The 21684-nt window shown below is 41.0% G+C and overlaps 1 protein-coding gene across 6 annotated transcripts in view; it reads right to left on the bottom strand.

The window, feature by feature from the left end:
- ITPR2 (inositol 1,4,5-trisphosphate receptor type 2) overlaps positions 1-21684 on the bottom strand; it is a 563179-nt gene that overhangs the window by 491112 nt on the left and 50383 nt on the right. For all 6 annotated transcript variants that reach the window (XR_014051645.1, XM_081483690.1, XM_081483688.1 and 3 more), the window contains exon 2: positions 15422-15492. Coding sequence is in view for 5 of the 6 variants with exons in the window: in XM_081483690.1 (XP_081339816.1) it covers positions 15422-15492 (71 nt within the window). In the remaining variant the exon portion in view is untranslated. The remainder of the gene's footprint in view (positions 1-15421; positions 15493-21684) is intronic.

Here is a 21684-nt window from a genome sequence, read left to right as displayed (position 1 = left end):
GTTTTTTTTTTTTGGTGGGGGAGGAGGGTGGGTGTTAAAAATTGAAGCACCCAGACCCTCCTCCAAGCTCATTTCTGTCACTATTCCACATTCTCCTCAGCTTTTAACATTCCTAAAACCACAACCACAAATGAGTCATGCTACTACACATCCCTGTGCCTATTTCTCCGCAGCCCTCTCCTTTCCACCCAGTTAACAACTGCCCATCCTTCCACAGCTCCAGCTTACCTCCATTCTTCCTCTGAATTCACAAGGCAATTATAATCTTCTCTTACTTCAATAGCCCTTTAGGACTAAAAGCAGTATAGATAGTGGTTAAGAGTCTGGATTTCAATCAGTCTTTTGCTTCTTACTAGTTATATGACCTTGGACAAGTTACTTAACTTCTCTGTACCTTATCTACTCATCCACAAAATGGGATGTGTTGGGACTTCTCTAGTGGTCCAGTGGTTGGGAGTCCACCTGCCAATGCAGGGAACATGGGTTCGATCCTTGGTCCGGGAACTAGGATCTCATTCAGCCCAATATACTATATGACTATTACACATGAGTAGGAGTAATACATGCAAATCCAGAAGTTCTCCTTAAAGAAGAATCTGCTTGCCCTTTGCCCTCTTTGTACTGACTACGGAATAGTAACTACTGAAGCAATTTTGGAAGCCACATGTTAAAGACAATACAGTTACAAGACAGTTCTGTATCACTCACCTAGGAACTATTAGGTGAAAGAGAAATAAACTTCTATCTTCTGTAGGCCTTTGGTTTTTGTTGTTGTTTTATTTCTGTTTTAGCACCTTATATTTTTTTTGTTTCAAGGTCTGCAGTATTGTGCCCTTAGTCACTCAGTTGTGTCTGACTCTTTGCAATCCCATGGACTGTGTAGCCCACCAGGCTCCTCTGTCCATGGGATTTTTCAGGCAGGAATACGGGAGTGGACTGCCATTTCCTTCTCCAGGGGATCTTCCTGACCCAGGAATCAAACCCAAGTCTCCTGCGTCTCCTGCATTGCAGGCAAACTGTTTACCTGCTGAGCCTCCTGGGAAATTCATCACCTTATACAGCACACGCAGATAATATCTTAATAACAGTGCATACTTCTTAGGGTTTCAGAAAGATTGAATGGATTAAGACAATATAAAGCATTGCAGACATCACCTGACATATAGTAAGGACTAAATAAATGTCAGTGATTAGCAGCCGTGGTAGTAGAGTAGCCCTGATCACATTTAGTTATCATTGGTTTACTTGTCTATGTCCTGCAGAGGCCAAATTTATTTGGGTAATGGCTTGGCACTTTCATCTCCGTATTATACTTACTATTTAAAAGGGAAATGCAATTTAGCTTTGCATACCAAGTATTTCCCTAGGAACCACTTTCATGAAAAGGTGAATACTAGGCCCGAAAAGCCAAAATGTCTCTTCCCCATAGGCACAAATCTTTCTACTAACAGGGAAAATGCTATCTTAATTAAGGAGCTCTTCTCATCTCTCAAAACAGGAAATTGAAGTCTCCAGTTTTGAAATATGGAGATCTGGTTTCCAGAAAAGATATCAGAGGAAAATTGCCCTTGAGCATCAATAGAAAGGGTCTTATCACCCACTCTTAACAATGAACATAGCATGACAAGACTTCCCTGATGGTCCAATAGTTAAAAATCCACCTGTCAATACAAGAGACACAGGTTCGATCCCTGGTCCAGGAAGATCCCACATGCCAGGGAGCAACTAAGCCCATGCATCACAACTACTGAGCCTGCATTTCCCAACAAGAGAAGCAACCTCACCACAACTAGAGACTAGCTCCTGTCCACCCCAACTAGAGAAAGCCGGCAAGTGGCAACAAAGACCCAGCACAGTCAAAAATAAATAACAATTAAAAACAATTAGTACAGTATGAAACTACGGGATACTTTTGTCAACTGAAAAGACATACGTCATTTTATCCAGACTACAAGCCATTAAACCTCAGACTGAGAACTCAGGAATTCACTAAAATTTGCAGCCTTTGGAAGTGGCTAGCTTCTATCCAACATGACAGAACAAGATTAGCTTTCTGGTTCTACAGAATCTTTTTCTTTACCAGTCATCTTGCCTGTTACCGTATACTGACACCCTCTATTTTCTCAATGTGATTCTTATTATCTTCATCCTATTACTTTTGGCCCCCTGTGGTTATGAGAATTACCCGATTCACAGGCATGGAGGCCACCAAGCACAGCACATGACCAGACCAGTAAATGAGGTATGGGAATAACCCATGGTTGTGGGATGTATAGCTAATCGCATAATGTGCCCAGGAACAACCAGTCTCACAGAATGCTGAAATGCTTTTCTAAAGACACAATCGATGTTCCAGGCAACTCTCTGGAAGACTAAAGTGCCATTCTTCAGCACGCAGTGCATTTACTAAATCAGAGACCGCTACAGGTCCATGTGCCCCAAGAGGAAGGGTAAATGGCTTGGGAGCAAACAGGTGGAGGCAGTAGTGGCCCCATGAACCATCAGGACCAATGTCCTACCATATATCTTTGTGCATGCCATCCTACACCTCTGGGCTCCACAGGGTCACACCTGCTCCAGCTCATGAGTCTACTAGCATTGATGTTCTTCAGTCACTCAGTCATGTCTGACTCTTTGCAACCCCATGGACTGAAGTATGCCAGACTTCCCTCTCCCTCACCATCTCCCAGAGTTTGCTCAAACTCCTGTCCATTGAGTTGATGATGCCATCCAACCATCTCATCCTCTATCGGCCCCTTCTCCTCCTGCCCTCAATCTTTCCTATCATCAGGGTCTTTTCCATCTACCAGCATGGAATATATACTATGGTTTACCAGTTGGACTCCTTAACTAGAATTTACTTGTTTTACTATTAATAGAAAAGTAGCTCATTTTCTCCTTTATTGTGATGGTGGTTTCACTGGTATATGTATATGTCAAAACTCATCAAATTGTACATTTTAAACAACTGTACCTCAATAAAGTTGTAAAAAATAAAAAAAAAAACTCCATCCTTCCACAATACCATGACTATAACATTTTATGTAGCCCTTTGCACTTTCTTCACCAGATGGTCAATACCAAAATCAGATTGATTATATTCTTTGAAGCCAAAGATGGAGAAGCTCTACACAGTCAACAAAAGCAAGACCAGGAGCTGACTGTGACTCAGATCATGAACTCCTTATTGCCAAATTCAGACTGAAATTGAAGAAAGTAGGGAAAACCACTAGACCATTCAGGTATGACCTAAATCCAATCCCTTACAATTATACAGTGGAAGTGACAAATAGATTCAGGGGATTAGATCTGATAGAGTGCCTGAAGAACTATGGATGTAGCTTTGTGACACTGTACAGGAGGCAGGGATCAAGCCCATCCCCAAGAAAAAGAAATGCAAAAGGGCAAAATGGTTGTCTGAGGAGGCCTTACAAATAGCAGAAAAAAGAAGAGAAGTGAAAAGCAAAGGAAAAAAGGAAACATATACCCATTTGAATGCAGCGTTCCAAAGAAGAGCAAGTAGAGATAAGAAAGCATTCCTCAGTGATCAATGCAAGAAACAGAGGAAAACAACAGAATGGGAAAGACTAGAGATCTCTTCAAGAAAGTTAGAGATACCAAGGGAACATTTCATGTGAAGATGGGCACAATAAAGGGCAGAAATGGTATGGACCTAACAGAAGCAGAAGATATTAAGAAGAGATGGCAAGAATACACAGAAGAACTATACAAGAAAGATTTTAATGACCCATATAACCAAGATGGTGTTATCACTCGCCTAGAGCCAGACATCCTAGAGTGCAAAGTCAAGTGGGCCTTAGGAAGCATCACTAAAAACAAAGCTAGTGGAAGTGATGGAATTCCAGCTGAGCTATTTCAAACTCCAAAAGATGATGCTGTGAAAGTGTTGTACTCAATATACCAACAAATTTGGAAAACGCAGCAGTGGCCACAGGACTGGAAAAGGTCAGTTTTCATTCCAGTCCCAAAGAAGGACAATGTCAAAGAATGTTCACACTACTGCACAATTGCACTCATCTCACACGCTAGCAAAGTAATGCTCAAAATTCTCTAAGCCAGGCTTCAACAGCACATGAACCGTGAACTTCCAGATGTTCAAGCTGGTTTTAGAAAAGGCAGAGGAACCAGAGATCAAATTGCCAACACCCCTTGGATCATCGAAATAGCAAGAGAGTTCCAGAAAAACATCTACTTCTGCTTCATTGATTACGCCAAAGCCTTTGACTGTGTAGATCACAACAAACTGGAAAATTCTTCAAGAGATGGGAATACCAGACCACCTTACCTGCCTCCTGAGAAATCTGTATGCAGGTCAAGAAGCAACAGTTAGAACTGGACAAGGAACAACAGATGGGTTACAAATTGGGAAAGGAATACATCAACGCTGTATATTGTCACCCTGCTTATTTAACTTATATGCAGAATACATCATGCAAAATGCTGTGCTGGATGAAGCACAAGCTGGAATCAAGATTGCTGGGAGAAATATCAATAACCTCAGATATGCAGATGACACCACCCTTATGGCAGAAAGTGAAGAGGAACTGAAGAGCCTCTTGATGAAAGTGAAAGAGGAGAGTGAAAAAGTTGGCTTAAAGGTCAACATTCAGAAAACTAAGATCATGGCATTTGGTCTCATCACTTCATGGCAAACAGATGGGGAAACAGTGGAAACAGTGACAGACTTTATTCTCTTGGGCTCCAAAGTCACTCCAGATGGTGACTGCAGCCATGAAATTAAAAGATGCTTGCTGCTTGGAAGAAAAGTTATGACCAACCTAGCCAGCATATTAAAAAGCAGAGACATTATTTTGCCAACAAAGATCTGTCTAATAAAAGCTATAGTTTTTCCAGTAGTCATGTATGGATGTGAGAGTTGGACTATAAACAAAGCTGAGCACCGAAGAATTGATGCTTTTGAACTGTGGTGTTGGAAAAGACTCTTGAGAGTCCCTTGGACTGCAAGGGGATCAAACCAGCCGATCCTAAAGGAAATCAGCCCTGAATATTCATTGGAAGGACTGATGCTGAAGCTGAAACTCCAGTACTTTGGCTATCTGATGCGAAGAACTGACTCCTTGGAAAAGACCCTGATGCTGGGAAAGATTGAAAGCAGGAGGAGAAGGGGACAGCAGACAATGAGATGCTTGGATGGCATCACCAACTTGATGGACATGAGTGTGAGCAAGCTCTGGGAGTTGATGATGGACAGGGAAGCCTGGAGTGCTGCATTCTATGGGGTTGCAAAGAGTTGGACATGACTGAGCGACTGAACTGAACTGAACCTGTACTTTCTATGTTGGGTTGCAATTATTTACACACACATCTTATCTCCCTCATTAGATTATAAATTCCTTGAGAGCAGCATTATTTTCTAACTCACACACTGCACTGCACACAGTGAATAATCAATAAATCTCTACTAATTATAATGAGATCTTATACAGTTCAAAACATCAGCTTCAGATAAGCCGGTCTCATCACCTAACAGCCGTGTGACCTTGAGCATATTAGTTGACTTCCTCACAGTGTGATTTCTATATCTGTAAAATGAGGCTACCATGAATTAAGTAAGGCAACATGGACAAAGGCCATTCAAAGCACTCAAAGTTAAGAATTTCAATATGTAGGACTTTCTATTCTTAGAAAGAGCAGTCTTGGTTATTAAGTTAAAATGTTCACAGACAAAAGGTATTTATTCTCTACTTACCAAAAATTTAGACACACATTTAACATCATGCATAACACTCGAAGGGAGATTTTTACAACAAGTTCCCAACTCAGAAAAATTGGCCCATGGATACAGGAACAGTAAACTAGGGAGTTGTTCTAACAATACTAAACCATGGAGATCACAAGTGTTCATTTTCTACCCATTACTTTTACTCTTCATGGAGCAAATTAAACTTCACAAGTCAAAGCCACAAATCAATCAAAGTTCACACAGCTTACACAGAGGGACAGACACACAATTAATTGTGTTGTTCTTGTTGTTGCAGCCCCAAACAGAAAACCATTCAGAAGGACAGCAACTTCCTTCCAACAGAGACTAAAATATTTTAAAAGTACAAGCCCTTTTACAATCCTGACTAGATTCAACAAGAGAAGCAAAGAGACAAAGAAATGTTTTTTCATTCCATCTTTTGGCCCTTCTCTGAAATCTCACTGAAAAGAATAAACTTACTATCCAATTTCCACTGCCACTTAAGAGTTTAATAAGAGGGGATTAGCTATAGAAGGTTCTTAATATGGTGACTTACCACAAATACACAGACTCAACACAGCAGAAACATTCAACTGGAGAATGTTAAAGATGTTTTTCAATAAACCATGTAGTTTCTGGCTTGGAAATTCACTGCAGTTTTCTAAATTGAGCAGCACCACACTACCAAATGCTACAACCTAAAAGAACTTCACTTAATTCATGTAGAAGTTTTCATCTTCTGCTATTCACACTACAGATTTATATGTCAGAATACATATTTTTAACACCAATGAACTGAAAGTCAGAGGTGGAGAATATAATGCTGTAATAATATAATAGGTCTATACTTTGCTTTCTCATGAGTGAAATAATCACCTAACATCTATGTTACACACTGGGTAATATTAAGACCTCAAGAAAAGCATGTGATGACAGAACTGAAATTATATTGCCTTTCAGAATTACAATTTTCTAGGACTTTATTCATTAATTCAACAAAAACTAATTCAACCCCAATGATACACAAAAGACTGTTCTTGATCTAGGTAACTCAACAGAGCACAGTTTTTACCCTCAAACAGTTTGTAGTCTCATCATAGGTCTTTCAAATAAAGAAATGGGTGCAAATTCTAAGCACACACAAGTACTGCAACTATGTGTCCTCAGGCTCAAGTTCACTGACAACCACAGTGGACAGTTCCAAGCATGTGGGCAGGTTCCAAGCTCAAGTGCCTGCATCGCTCCTCGTCTTCATGATCGCTTCCCCAACACTTGGAGAACTTGCTCAGCTAGCAAGCAGGACCAACCCAGAAGTTCATGTGGAAGAGATGACAACACAATCCACAAACCCACCGAGGATAAAACTTGGCTCCAGCCTTGGATAGGAGATTCTGAGGCATGTTCCTTGTGGTTTCTCAAAGGGCCCCAAAGGACTGAGCACCAGTTGCCACAGTGGTGAGTCTTACGCACACTTTGTGTGCATGCTTGCTAAGTCACTTCAGTCCTGTCCAACTGTGTGCAACTCTATGGGGTGCAGCCTGCCAGGCTCCTCTGTCCATGGGATTCTCCAGGCAGGAATACTGGAGTGGGATACCATGCCCTCCTCCAGGGGATCTTCCGGACCCAGAGATCAAACTTGCATCTCTGACACCTTCTGCATTGGCAGGCAGGCTCTTTCCCACTAGTGCTACCCGGGAAGCTCCATGCACACTTCACCACCTTTCATTGCATTAGGCTCACTCTCCCTCACTCCCTCACACTTCCCAGGACCACTTCCCAAATTGATTCTCTCCACCCACGTCTTCCAGGGTCTGATGTGACAACAGCTCCAACCAACACAGTCCTAATCTAGTTCTCTTCAGGTGTGTTCAGTCACACTGGAGTAACACATGAAAGGAGACTATCACGTATATCCCTGTGATCCACTTCAGCTTCAAGATATCAGGAGACTGAGATTTTGAATAAATAATGTGGATGAGAGTTAAGATCGAAAAAGAGAGAATGAGAGAGAAAGAGGAAGTTTGGCAGGCTAGAATAATGACCAATGCTCAAAAGATGAAACATAACAGATCCCCCATCTGGCTCCAAAATACCAAGTATGGAGCACAGGAGAAGGAAAGCAAGGGTCCAGAGATGCAAATGAAAAAGCCTCAGGAGTCTGGCTTGACTAACAGCTATAGGGGAGTTGCGGAGTTCTGCTCAGGACTCTTGGGCTGCAAGTGTGGCATCCAAAAACAAGGGAGGGTCTCATCACAACACACCCAAATGTACTATGTTCCGATTTTCCTACACCACTAAGAATGACATTGACAAATAGGAGCCTAACCAGAATCCAAACATAGCAGCGAGATGAAGACTAGAGAAATCACTGAAGACAATGCAGCTGGCAACAGGTGAAATAATTTTTTAAATTAAGACTGTAGAAGAAAAGATGTACAGGAATAAAATCATGCTAAACAAATACAGAATGGCAGGAGAAGTAGGGGGGGACAGAGGATGACATGGCTCGATGGCATCATCGATTCAATGGACATGAGTCTGAGCAAGCTCCGGGAGATGGTGAGGGACAGGGAAGCCTGGCGTGCGGCAGTCTGTGAGGTCACAAAGAGTCAAACACCACTGAGCAACCAAACAATAACAAACAAATACTTAAAGCTTCATTGTGTGGAAGAGGGATTAGATGGAAATCTATGTGGCTTTTCAGGGCCAACAGGTAGAATTTACAGGAGGGTATTATACAACAGACAGTAGGGTACAGTCGTTAAAAACAAACAGCTCCAGAGTTAGACAAATTCATTTTGAGTCCCAACTCCACCACTAATAAGCTTGGGGACCTTAAAATGGTTGTATAATTTCTTTATACTTAACTCTCTCAACTGCAAAATTGAGACAGCAACAATTTCTACTTTATAGAGTTATTGAGATGACTATAAATATTAATGCACAGGAAGTCCTGAGCCCAGTGTTGCATGTATTAAGCGCTCGGTCAATAAATGTTAGTGATTTCAAATCTGAAATATTTTCAGTCTTCATCCCAAAAACTACATGATCATCAAATCTGAAGGAACTCAATAAAGGAACTGTGAAACTGGTAGAGGAAGTAGATATTTATAAATTGGCTCATACCAGAGAATTACTATGTTAGACAAGATTGACACATTCAACTATATAAAACGTCAAAGCTACTACTTAGCCAGATAGCTTTTTCGCCAATGCTTTTAAGTGTATAATCTCCATGAAAGTGTTAGTCTCTCAGTCATGTCTGACTCTTTGTGACCCTATGGACGGTAGCCCACCAGGCTCCTCTGTCCATGGAATTCCCAGGCAAGAATACTGGAGTGGGTTCAGTTCAGTTCAGTTCAGTAGCGTCCGACTCTTTGCGACCCCATGGACTGAAGCACACCAGGCCTCCCTGTCCATCACAATCTCCTGGAGTTTACTCAAACTCATGTCCATTGAGTCGGTGATGCCATCCAACCATCTCATCCTCTTGTCATCCCCCTTCTCCTCCCGCCTTCAATCTTTCCCAACATCAGGGTCTTTTCCAATGAGTCAGTTCTTCGCATCACGTGGCCAAAGTATTGGAGTTTCAGCTTCAACATCAGTCCTTCCAATGAACATTCAGGACTGATCTCCTTTAGAATGGACTGGTTGGATCTCCTTTCAGTCCAAGGGACTCTCAAGAGTCTTCTCCAATACCACATTCAAAAGCATCAATTCTGTGCTCAGCTTTCTTTATGGTCCAACTCTCATATCCATACCTGACTACTGGAAAAACCATAGCTTTGACTACATGGACCTTTGTTGGCAAAGTAATGTCTCTGCTTTTTAATATGCTGTCTAGGTTGGCCATAACTTTTCTTCCAAGGAGTAAACGCCTTTTAATTTCATGGCTGCAGTCACCATCTGCAGTAATTTTGAAGCCCAAAAAAATAAAGTCTGTCACTGTTTCCACTGTTTCCCATCTATTTGCCATGAAGTGATGGGACCAGATGCCATGATCTTAGTTTTCTGAATGTTGAGTTTTAAGCCAACTTTTTCACTCTCCTCTTTCACTTTCATTAAGAGACTCTTTAGTTCTTCTTCACTTTCTGCCATAAGGGTGGTATCATCTGCATATCTGAGGTTATTGATATTTCTCCTGGCAATCTTAATTCCACTGGAATGGGTAGCCATTCCCTTCTCCAGGGGATCTTCCCAATCCAGGGATTAAACCTGGGTCTCTTGCATTGCAGGCAGATTCTTAACCATCTGGGCCACCAGGGAAGCCCATAACCTCCATGAGTAGAGCCAAAAGGTGAAAGTATTGTTGTTGCTCCTGTTTTTGTTTGGTCACTACATCATGTCCAACCCTTTTGCGACCCCATGGACTGCAGCCCACCAGGCTCCTCTGTCCATGGGATTCTCCAGGCAAGAATAGTGGAGTGGGTTGCCATGCCCTCCTCATGGAATCTTCCCAACCCAGGGAATCGAACCCATGTCTCCTGCTTGGTAGGCAGGTTCTTTACAACTGAGCCACCAGGGAAGCCCAAAGATGAAAATCCCAGCCTTCAAAATGGCACTCTGAGTTATAAGCCCAGAAGAAACTGAGTTAAAGAAATGTCATGTCAGTGTTCTCCCCGTCCCTGATACTCACTACCTGCCTTCAAGTGGCATCACACAGCACAGAAAGTCTCTGTTTTAGTTCCTGAAGCATTCAAAATTATTGCCTCAGAATGACTTTTTGCTTGCCAGAAGTGGCCTTTTGATAGGGCTGGTGGATTATGAAATAGTCACATGTCAAATGACCACAGAGTCACAGAGCTAGAAATTTCTAGAGCAAACAGCCAAAAAGCCTGTGGTCTAAGAGAAAGGCCTGTCTTCTCTTCCCTCAGCCCTCCTGGGGAGTGGCCCCCTGGGTTCTGGGTTACTTCTGTGTTTTATCACCTTTATGGTTAAGAAAAGGGCACACAAACCTCTCTTGTTTTGATTTAGGTCAGTTTCTCCTCCTAACAGAAAACGCGCATGTATTAATAGGTCTAAACGTTTGGAAAAATCTATACCCAACTTCTCTTGAGAATAGGGGGAGACATACATAAAGGAACAAGAACAGGGAAAAGAAAAATGGAAAGAATGTAAAGTCAACAGAAATAACTGCTATCATTTAGTGTGCAGGAGGAGGGCTAAACTGTATATCAGGATCTTCACTAAGACTCCGCATTCCCAACGCAGGAGGCCTGGGTTCAACCCCTGGTAAGGGAACTAGATCCCACATGCTGCAACTAAGAGTTAGCATGCCATAACTAAAAGATCCCACGTGCTGCAACTAACACCTGGCACAGCCAAACAATTAAGCAAATATTTCTTTAAAACTATATATCAAAAAATAGGATTAGTGATAAATCGTGTTGACAATATGTGCCCCTGATACGATGTAGGGAGAAAGGCAGTTAATATCCCTTCTCAAAACCTTAGCCCCTGTCTAATTATGATGAAAACATCAGCCAGACCAAAATCAAGAGACATTCTACAAGATAGCTGGCCAGTACTCTTCAAAAGTATCAAGGTCATTAAATAAATAAATAAATAAATAACAAGGAAAGACTGAGAAAGTGGAACAAGCCAGAGGAGACTAAACAGCCATGATGACTAATGGCATGTGGGATCCTGAACGGGATCAGGATTGGGGAAGGATAGTGGAAAACTGGTGACATTCAAAGGAAGCCTGGAATTTAGTCAACAGTAATGGATGGACATGGGTTTGGGTGGACTCCGGGAGTTGGTGATGGACAGGGAGACCTGGCATGCTCCGATTCATGGGATCGCAAAGAGTCGGACACGACTGAGCGACTGAACTGAACTGAATGTACAAATGGTAATTTCTTAACTGTGACAAATGTACCACAGTTATACAAGATGCTAACACAGGGGAAAGTGGGTGGAAGGGAACTCTTTATACTCCCTTTACGACTTCATAACCAAAATGTATTCCAAAGTTTATACCTGATCTTTAAAAATGAAAGAATATTTGATCATGAAAAGACTTCTGCACTTACTTAAGAGAAAGCCAATGTGCTTTGGTTAGTGCTATTCTGATGGTGTGGTTACTGAAAATAGCTGTCCATCCTCCAGGTTTTAAATAACCCTTGGGAAGCTGTTTGTTTGTTAAAGCTTCATTTCTTCTGTTCATGTGAAAAGCAGAGGGAACCCGTCAAAGGAATATTGCTTGTACAATTGTGTGTATTGAGAATAATTGTATCAACCTCTTTAAAATTTTGGTTCCTCATTAAAAAAATTGAGAGATGCATATTCGATTTACTTTTTATTTATTTATTTTGGTTGTGCTGGGTGTTCATCACTGTGCATGAGCATTCTCTAGTTTCGATGAGTGGGGACTAGTCTTCGTTGCAGTGCACAGGCCTCCAGTGTGGTGGCTGCTCTTGTTGTGGACCACAGGCTCTAAGCACAAGCTTTAGTAGGTGCAGCATGTGGGCTCAGTAGTTGCTGCTCATGGGCCCTACAGCATGGGCTCAAGTAGTTTTGCCACAAGAGCTTAGTTGCTCCAGGGCATGTGGAGTCTTCCCCGGCCAGGAATCGAACCCACGTCCCCTGCATTCCAGGCAGATGCTTATCTACTGTACCACCAGGGAACTCCTCAATTGACTGCTAATTGCCTAGAAGCTCTAAAATTTTATGATCCACTTGAACAAACCACACAGTAAGTATGAAAAATAAAAATTGTTTCAAATTAATTTGAGGACACCATTTGTTTGGCTGAGGCAAGAAGAAATGAGGTGCACCTGAACTGCTGATACAGTGTTGTTTCTTCATATTATCTAAAAAGTAACAATAAGAGAGGGTGCTCTGGAAACTTGGCAGAGGGGTCTTGAAAGGCAGGCGTGGTGATCTTGGGAGGTCAATCTATGCAAAAGTGATGGCTTTTACAGCCAAAGGGAACAGGAGGAACACATTTCAGGAAGAGAAGGATGAAGCTGCAAAAGAATAAGGTATGAGAAAGGATAGAGAATTGGGAAAACAAGGTCTGTCAAGCAATGTGAAGGCCAGGGAAAGCAATGCAAGCCCACCTCATGGAATTCTCTGGGGCCCCATCAGGATGGGCCTCCAAGAATCCAAGGAGAAGAGTCAGAGCTTTAAGACAAAAAGGAATCTTGAATCTTCAATAGCAAGATATCCTCCTTCTCCAATGATGAGTGGAGGCAAATGACTCAGTCTTACACAAGAGGTAGAAAATGAGAGCAAACCAGCAACGACAATGACCTAAAGTATTAGATTACAGGAAAACACAGCCTTCCAGGGGCAGACGGAGCACCTGAATGATTCATACTTTGAACCAATGCCCACTGAATCATATGACACCAAGTATCTGTGTATAATTACCTCCTGGGTACAGAGCTGTTACTGCAGAGTTCGCTCAGACACACTAAAATATTTAAAAGAAAAAAGACAGCCACAAACCCTGAAGATTTATCCTTGACAGATTAACTTCCCCTGACTGACAGAGGAATAAGGCTACACAAGCTCATGGTCATGAAGCATGAAGCACCCCTGGGAAACAAATTGTATCACACGATCCCAGGGAAAGTGTTGGTCTCTCACCCATAAACATCTAATGGCTATTTTTTTCTGATGTCTACTATGAGCAAAGTTCTGTGCCTGGGAAACACAAAAAGAAAAAAAGAAAAGCCTGCCCTTGAAGAGGTTATAATGTAAGAGAAGAGCCAATTTTGTTTAAAGGAAATACATTATGCCTTTCTATCATAAGTTAGCTACCATTTGTATAATGACTTAAAACACTTTTACATTTATTCTCTGGAAAGATTTCAAGCCACAAAGAGCCTTGTGTGGCAAGATTATTCTTGTTTTTATCCACCTCTGGTCCCACCAGGCAATGACAGATGTCCTCGGAGACACTAAGTGGTTGGGTGACCTACTTAAGATGACAGTCGGCAAGAAATGCGGTCAAACACAGACTCCACGCTTTTTTCTGCTACAAAATACAGATCTGTTGTCCCAGTTTGCTTTTAAAACTTTTTATCTTCCACATCTTATAGTTCACGAAAGAGTCTGTGGATCTGAATTTGCTTATCATCTCTTCTCTGAATTCAATGTATCTGTTCCACCTGAGAAACAGTGGCTTTCTACAACTTAGGAAAGTTCTCACCCATATCTCTTTACATGTTGTCTCATTCTCATGCACTCCAGCCTCTCCTTCTAGAATCTGATTAGATGCTGCTAGACCCTCTCGGTCTCTCCTCAACACGGGCTTTTCAGGACTCGTTCACACTTTCCTCTACACTGCATTCCGGGTAATCTCCTCCGCTCTCTCTTCCATACCAGTCTCCTCATCTCCTCATACAATACACTAGCTCACGCCTTCTAGAACCTGTATGTTCTTTTTCATAGTGTCCGTTCTTCCATTAGGCTCCTCTAGCCTCTTCTGCGTCTGAAATCATTTCCACACACTCACTGCACAGTCTCCGGCAAACTATCCTGGAGCGCTCTGTGTCTTGTTTGTCACAACCGCTGACTCTCCTTCAAGCAGCTCAACAGTGAGTCCCTCCTGCATGGGGACTGTGTGTGGTGAGAAGACCTCACAGGCCCAGGGCTGGGAGGTGTCCCCAGTGAGCACTGCCGGGTGCACTGATGGGTGGTATCACTCCCACAGTCCGCTTTCTCGCTAACTTCCCCACATGGGGAGACATGTGGATCACGTACTCAAAGTGACTGATGTCACTCAAACCACATTTACTGTGTTTGTCACTCTCGGTGGGATGGAAATGCAATATTCCTGCAAATCCTCATAATAACAATTGTGTAAAAAGTTACAGAACATGAAGCGTGGGAAACACTCACCAGATGTGAAGGCCCCCTCCTCCCCTGCACACGGGGACAGCATCCTGACCTGGGTCTGGGGCTCCAGCGAACCCCTCTGACTCTCTGTCCAGATCAGGCTCCCTTATTAAAGCTGTGTTTCACCAGTGTGAGGAGGAATGCTGACACAGTGTGTTCAAAATGAATGCTGCTTTTAAGTTGTTATTATTATATTATTATTATAAGTATACACTATAAAGTTTATCAGTTTGAATTGCACAAGCTCTTAATGACTGGTCTTAGTTGTCTATGATTCTCTACAAGTCCCATTAATCCTTCTCTTGTAACAGTCATAATCGGTTTGCTACTATGAACAACTTCTCAGTTGATAGTATGACACTATCTCTAAAATTATACCTAGAAGGGAGTTCTAAGACAATTTTTGCTATTATGTATCACCCAAAGTGACATTTTAAAAGTGAAACGAACACATCAGTGTCACCATGCTGGAGATTTTACAAAGATAAATTAAAGAGCTGGTAAGGAAACGCTAATATTTATGGTGCAACTGTCACAGAAATATATAAATACGTATCATTTAGCTATATTTACTGCTTTGAAAAGTGGCCTCTCACAGTTATTTAATAATTACCAAGATTTCCTTTCAACATACAGACTACTGTCCAGCAAAATAAAACTTGAAGCTATTCTTTCAGTATCAGTCCTTCAATGTGTCAAGGAAGAAAAACAATGGGGAACTTTTGAAAGAATTTCCAGCAGATATATTTCTATTTGAAAGTTTTACATTCAATTTCTAACATTACTTCTTTTAAGACACAAAAATATCCCCACTTAGGTCATATAAAATAAGTATTTCTTTCTTACCTCGGAACTTCTTGGGAGGGTTGGCAAGGTCCCCTGCCTCTGGGTGCACCACACATCGGTCATCCACCAGTCTGGAAGGAAAAGAACGTTCACACTGTTGACATCGTCGTGTCCACAGAGCACAAAATGCACATGGAGACTGCATCAATGTTTACAAAGAGTTTTAATACCACTCTTCATTCAGAATGTTTGAATAGTCGTGGATTTGTAAAAAGATCTGGTTACACAGGCATGAATTAAAGCAAGGTTTACAAAACTTAAAGCTGAAATACTGTTAAGGCTTTCCAGGTGGTGCTAAGTGGTAAAGAATCCATCTGCGAACACAGGAGACATAAGAGACGAGGGTTCAATTCCTAGGTAGAGAAGATCCCCCAGAGGAGGAAATAGCAACCCACTCCAGTATTCTTGTCTGGAAAAATTCCGTGGACAGAGAAGCCTGTTGGGTTACAGTCCATGGGGTTGCAAAGAGTTGGACATGGCTAAGCACTGAGCAGCAGCAGCAGGAAACGTTAGAGAAATCATGATACTGACAAACCATGAAACACTGCAGAGCCATTTACAATTCTATTTTTTAAAGGCAGTGGTGTGGAAAACATTTATAATACGTGGTGAAAATAAGTGGGAACAAATCAATAAGATATTGTATATATTTAAACACATACACACACACACACACACACACTCCTCTACAGAGACACATATGAGGACTGGGAGAGTCCCTTGGACTGCAAGGAGAGCCAACCAGTCCATCCTAAAGGAGATCAGTCCTGTATGTTCATTGGAAGGACTGATGTTGAAGCTTAAACTCCAATACTTTGGCCACCTGATGCGAAGAGCTGACTCATTGGAAAAGACCCTGATGCTGAGAAAGACTGAGAGCAGGAGGAGAAGGGGATGACAGAGGATGAGATGCTTGGATGGCATCACCGACTCAATGGACATGGGTTTGGGTGAACTCCGGGAGTTGGTGATGGACAGCGAGGCCTGGAGTGCTGCAGTTCATGGGGTCGCAAAGAGTCGGACACGACTGAGAGACTGAACTGAACTGAACTGAAACACACATACACACACACAGCCCTCTACAGAGACACATATGAGGACTGGAACACAGACACCGAAACATTAACAGGGGTTAGACTGCCCATAGTTTTTATATTCCAGTGTGTATGCAAGCATGTTTTGTTTTATTTTTATAAGGAATGTCTAAGCTTATGAGATCAGGCTCACAGTGATGACACAGTGGGATAAAAAGTGCTCATCCTTTGTTCAACTATGGCTCAGCCACTTCCCAGCCAGGTTGGGGTTTGAACCTCCTTCACTACACCTGCAAACACAGATAAGAGTACCCACCTCATGGTATTGTTAAGAGGACTGACTAACTTCTTAGCTGTAATGTACCTAGCACAGTTTCTAGCATAGAGTAAGCCCTTAAATATTAAGTGTTTAAGATAATAACATTAGGGACTTCACCTGCCTTATTCCTATCTTCCTCTAGAAGGATCCCTGACACTTAGTGATGAGTACTCAACAAATTTACTCAAATGAACAGAGTACCTTTCTAGTTACAAAAACTTGCCCCTATTAAAATATCCATGAAAAGTCAATTTCAAGGACAATTCCCAGAAAAGCTGAATCTCTGATCTGAGAGCCAAGAGACATGAATCTCTGTGTCAGGGTAATATCTAACTACCAAAAGACTCACTGATAGTCATTTTCACCATTGACTAAGTGATGAGAGCCATTAGGGTTTTCTCCAGAATATTGTGAGAATGCACATTAGTTCCAAATTTATGAGCTCATTTGAAGAACGATGCCCCAGTTTCAACTTTGCTAAAAAGCATGCATTAACCCCAGCACAAAGTAAACCCCAATTCATGATCAACAGTCCCCTTGAACTAGAATAATCAACCAAATCAAGATGAAACTTTTGGTTCCTAGTTTATCTGTTTACAAAAGCAGACACTTCCTAAATCACTGGATTTTTCTATAAGATCCAATTTCCACCAAACAAAATAATAATTTGGTCAAGCATATAGTTCTTTGTTTAGTATACTTCATTCATACTGGTTTACTAAAATGTGGTTTTACAAGAGCTGCCAAGCATGCAAGAAATTCCTTTTAAGAGTATTCAAAATTGTTTTCTTAGAAACAGGAAGTCACAATAGGTCAGGAGACAGCAAACCCAAACCTCCAAAAAATCCAACTTCAGGCTATAACACTGAATGTGAAAGGCTCAGAGTCCTAAGGATGTCACAATATAATCACAATATAATATTTAAATCTAAAAAAATGTTGTGAGGGAAACTTCAGCTTTTCTAACTAGTTAAATTGTGGGGCAAGGAGAGGGTGGGATGAATTGGGAAAGTAGCACTGACGTGTATACACCACTATGTGTAAAATAGATAGCTGGTAGGGAGCAGCTATATAGTACAGGGAGCTCAGCTGAGGGCTCAGTGACGGCCGGGGCGGGGAGGGGGTGTGGATGTGTGATGGGGGAGGCGTGGAAGGGAGGCTGAAAAGAGAGGGGTTATCTGTACACTTATACCTGATTCATGTTGATATACAGCAGAAATCAACATAACATCATAACAATTATCCTCCAATTAAAAAAAAAGTTAAGAATTCAAAACATAATAATCAAAAAAAAGCACATAGTCTAATTTAGAGACTTCATGGCAAATAGAAGGGAAAAAGTGGACACATTTTACTTTTTGGGGCTCCAAAATCACTGTGGACAGTGACTGCAGTCATGAAATTAAAAGATGCTTGCTCCTTGGAAGGAAAGCTATGACAAGCCTAGACAGCACATTAAAAAAACAGGCATCACTTTACTGACAAAGGTCCGCGTCAAAGCTTTGGTGTTTCCAGTAGTCATGTACAGATGTGAGAGTTAGACCATAAAGAAGACTGAGGGCCAAAGAATTGATGCTTTCAAATTTGGAGAAGACTCTTGAGAGTCCCTTGGACTGCAGGGAGATCAAACCAGTCAATCCTAAAGGAAAACAGCCCTGAATATTCATTGGAAAGACTGATGCTGAAGCTGAAGCTCTACTCTGGCCACCTGATGAGAACAGCCAACTCACTGGAAAAGACCCTGATGCTCGGAAAGACTGAAGGCAAAAGGAGAAGGGGACAGCACAGGATGATAGCATTGGAGAGGAGAAGTTGGATGACATCACTGACTCAATGGACATGAATGTGAACAAGTCCAGGAGATGGTGGAGGGCAGGGGAAGCCCAGCATGCTGTGGCCCATGGGTTCTCAGAGACTCAGACGTGACTTAGCAACTGAACAACAACAACTCCTCTAGAGCACACAAAATCTGTATTAAAAGTGGCATTGATATTTTACTTAGTCTTTGTGTCTGCCATTCCCACAGAAATACAGGCTCCCCTAGAGTAGTCCAAGGAGTGTCCACCTGCATGGTGGCTTGCCACCAAGAGGAATGGGAAAAAACTAAAGCCATCAGTCAGGTCACAGTGCACTTATGTAAATATTTATGCCTATCCTCAATCATCTGATAGCCCAGATAAAAACATTAGTCATTAAAAGTGACTTCAGTTCAAACAATTTGTCCTATCCCTTACAAACCAAAGTCTGTGAAAATTACAAAGTCAGTCATCTCATCATACAGACTGAATGAACTGGAACTGAGCTTGGAGAGAATGGAAAAAAGGGAAGGTTACGATGAAATGGGTGGATAAAGAAACAAGTGTGAATTTTCTAACAGTGTGAAACAAGTGTGAATTTTCTAACAGTGTGAATGTTAGAAAAACATATATGATCCCAGATGTTAAATGTTAAACATGACTTTACTGCACAACTTCTACAATATCTCTAAGAGCCTCTTCTTGAATACCTGCAGGGCTAGAGTATTCACCACTTACCATCTTCCTGCTCTGTTTTATAGGTCTTTTTCCCATCACAGTACTAACTACTTCCTTATTAGTTGGATCTTTCAATAAATCATAACTCTATGAAGTCAGAAACTGAATCCGTCTAGTTTACCATTATATCCTTGGCACCCATTAGAATGAGTTATAGTGGCCACTAAGTAAATATTTGTTAAATAAATAAATGAATCAACGAAAAACAATGAGACTGGCTTTCCCAAATAACTTTCCCTTTTTGATCTCAGTTCTTTCTTTTGGACTAAGTTTTCTTTTTCAAGGATGAACAAGTCTATTTCTCTCTAGTTCTTCCTCATATGGATATTTACCAAGGAGCTCAACATCCTTTCATGAATCCAAGTGTTAACAGCCCCCCATAAATGTGATCCCAGAGACTATTCACATGAATCCAGGTGCATCTCCAACAAGTGCAGGGGTCAGGGATCTTTCACCTCCTTCTTTCTGACACTAAACTTACAGTTATGCTACCTAAGATTATATCAGCTTCCATGGAAGTCAAGCCCACTTCTGACACTCATTATAGCCAAACAATTTCAGGTTTTTTCATGTGTACTACCAATAAACCAGGCTTTCCCATCCACCATTGGAGCAGTTAACTTTTATAACTTACGGAACAAGGATTTACAATTGAATAGGTACAAATATAAAGACCAACCTTTGGCAAATGAGCAGAAAACCATCTGAAAGCCATCTATACCATCCTGAAGTCATTTAAATACCATCTCATGATTCTTCCCATTTTTCTCACTCATAAACAGTGTTTCCCAAATCTGGCTCATTGACTGAATCATATATACATGAGGTAATAATAACAATACCTTTCTTTGGTCCCTATCTAGCAAACAAATATTTCTGAGGATATAGTCTAAGAATCTGTACTTTTTAAACACTTTCCAATCTTTCTTGAATGGATTAGTAGCACCTATAATCCCATAGTACCTGAAGCTGTCCTCTATAAGAGAATGTCTCACACTCCATCAAGTTTTCTTATACATGCATATTTTACTAGCACTACAAATTATAAGTTCCAGGAGAGTCAGCACATTTCTGTTCTGCATGCATGCATGCATGCATGCTAAGTCACTTCAGTCATGCCCAACTCTTGGCAACCCTACGGGCTGTAGTCCGCCAGGCTCCTCTGTCCGTGGGATTCTCCAGGCAAGAATACTGGTATGGTTACCATGCCCTCCTCCAGAGGATCTTCCTGACCCAAGGATCAAACCCACGTCTCTTATGTCTCTTTCATTGGCAGGTGGGTTCTTTATCACTAGTGTCACCTGGGAAGCCCTCATAATATGCCCAAATCTAAATGCTGGCCTCAAACATGCAAGGTGTTAAGTATTAAGTGAGTGAATGACTGAGTCACTTTTTGAACAACTGAGTAAATCAATAATGTTATTTTCGGTATTAATAGATCACAAAATCAATAAAAATAACTGGAACTAACAAATGGTTAACTAATAGTAGATGGAAGAAAGAGTGACATATCTCAGAAAGTTATCAAAAATGTCAAATCCTGATAAGGACCAAGACAGCCTGCTCTAAACAAAAATATCTTATATAGAACCTTTCAACTTCAATCTGTCAGTACACTTTTTAAAGGGTTGTATTAATCTCCCCTTGTTTGAATCAGCAAGTAGGCCAAATGGGCAATTATAGCCAGAGCCAAAAATTCTCAATCTGTCACTGAAACTCAGCTAACATAAAACCTGTTATCCTTCATATCTATCTTCTCTTCATAAGGTCATAACTGTAAATTATTTGTTCACTGTAATTAATAAGAAAAAAAATCTTTCAACAATTAGACCTTCCAAGGTATCTATAAGGAGATTTCATTAGCTACTTTGAATGATTTTATACATAAATATGAATCAAAAATATACATGAATCAAATTTTAACTGGACAGATATGTCCCCTAGAGAAATCTTGCAAATTTTGTGCATCTGAAGACATGTGTTGATACAAGAGTTTTTGAGGCAACACTTCATGATAGCAAACACGGGAAAAACTCAAATGTCCATCAGTAATAGTAATGTAAATAAATATACCATGACAAGTGAGTAATTTCAAGCAAAAAACTATTTTAAAAGGTGAATAAATTGCAGCTGCATGCAACAACACTCAAATACATGAAACTGAGCTAAAAACAAGTTAAGTCTCAAATGTAATATAATTCCATTTATATAGAAGGCATAAGTAGGCAAAATTAAATAGGATATATTTTAGGAATACACATGGAGTGTAAATAAATTATTGTATAAAAATACACGGCTCTCTAATTTTTAAGTAGACTTCCAAAAGAAAGCAAATTACTCTTTTGGTCTCCAGTCCCTTATTATTCCACCAATTGT

The sequence above is a fragment of the Giraffa tippelskirchi genome, chromosome 4, assembly GCF_054371585.1.
Source record: "Giraffa tippelskirchi isolate mGirTip1 chromosome 4, T2T-mGirTip1v1.2.pri, whole genome shotgun sequence".
NCBI lineage: Eukaryota > Metazoa > Chordata > Mammalia > Artiodactyla > Giraffidae > Giraffa > Giraffa tippelskirchi.
The sequence above is the reverse complement of the archived record's forward strand: the minus strand, read 5'-3'. Positions and strand labels throughout refer to the sequence as shown.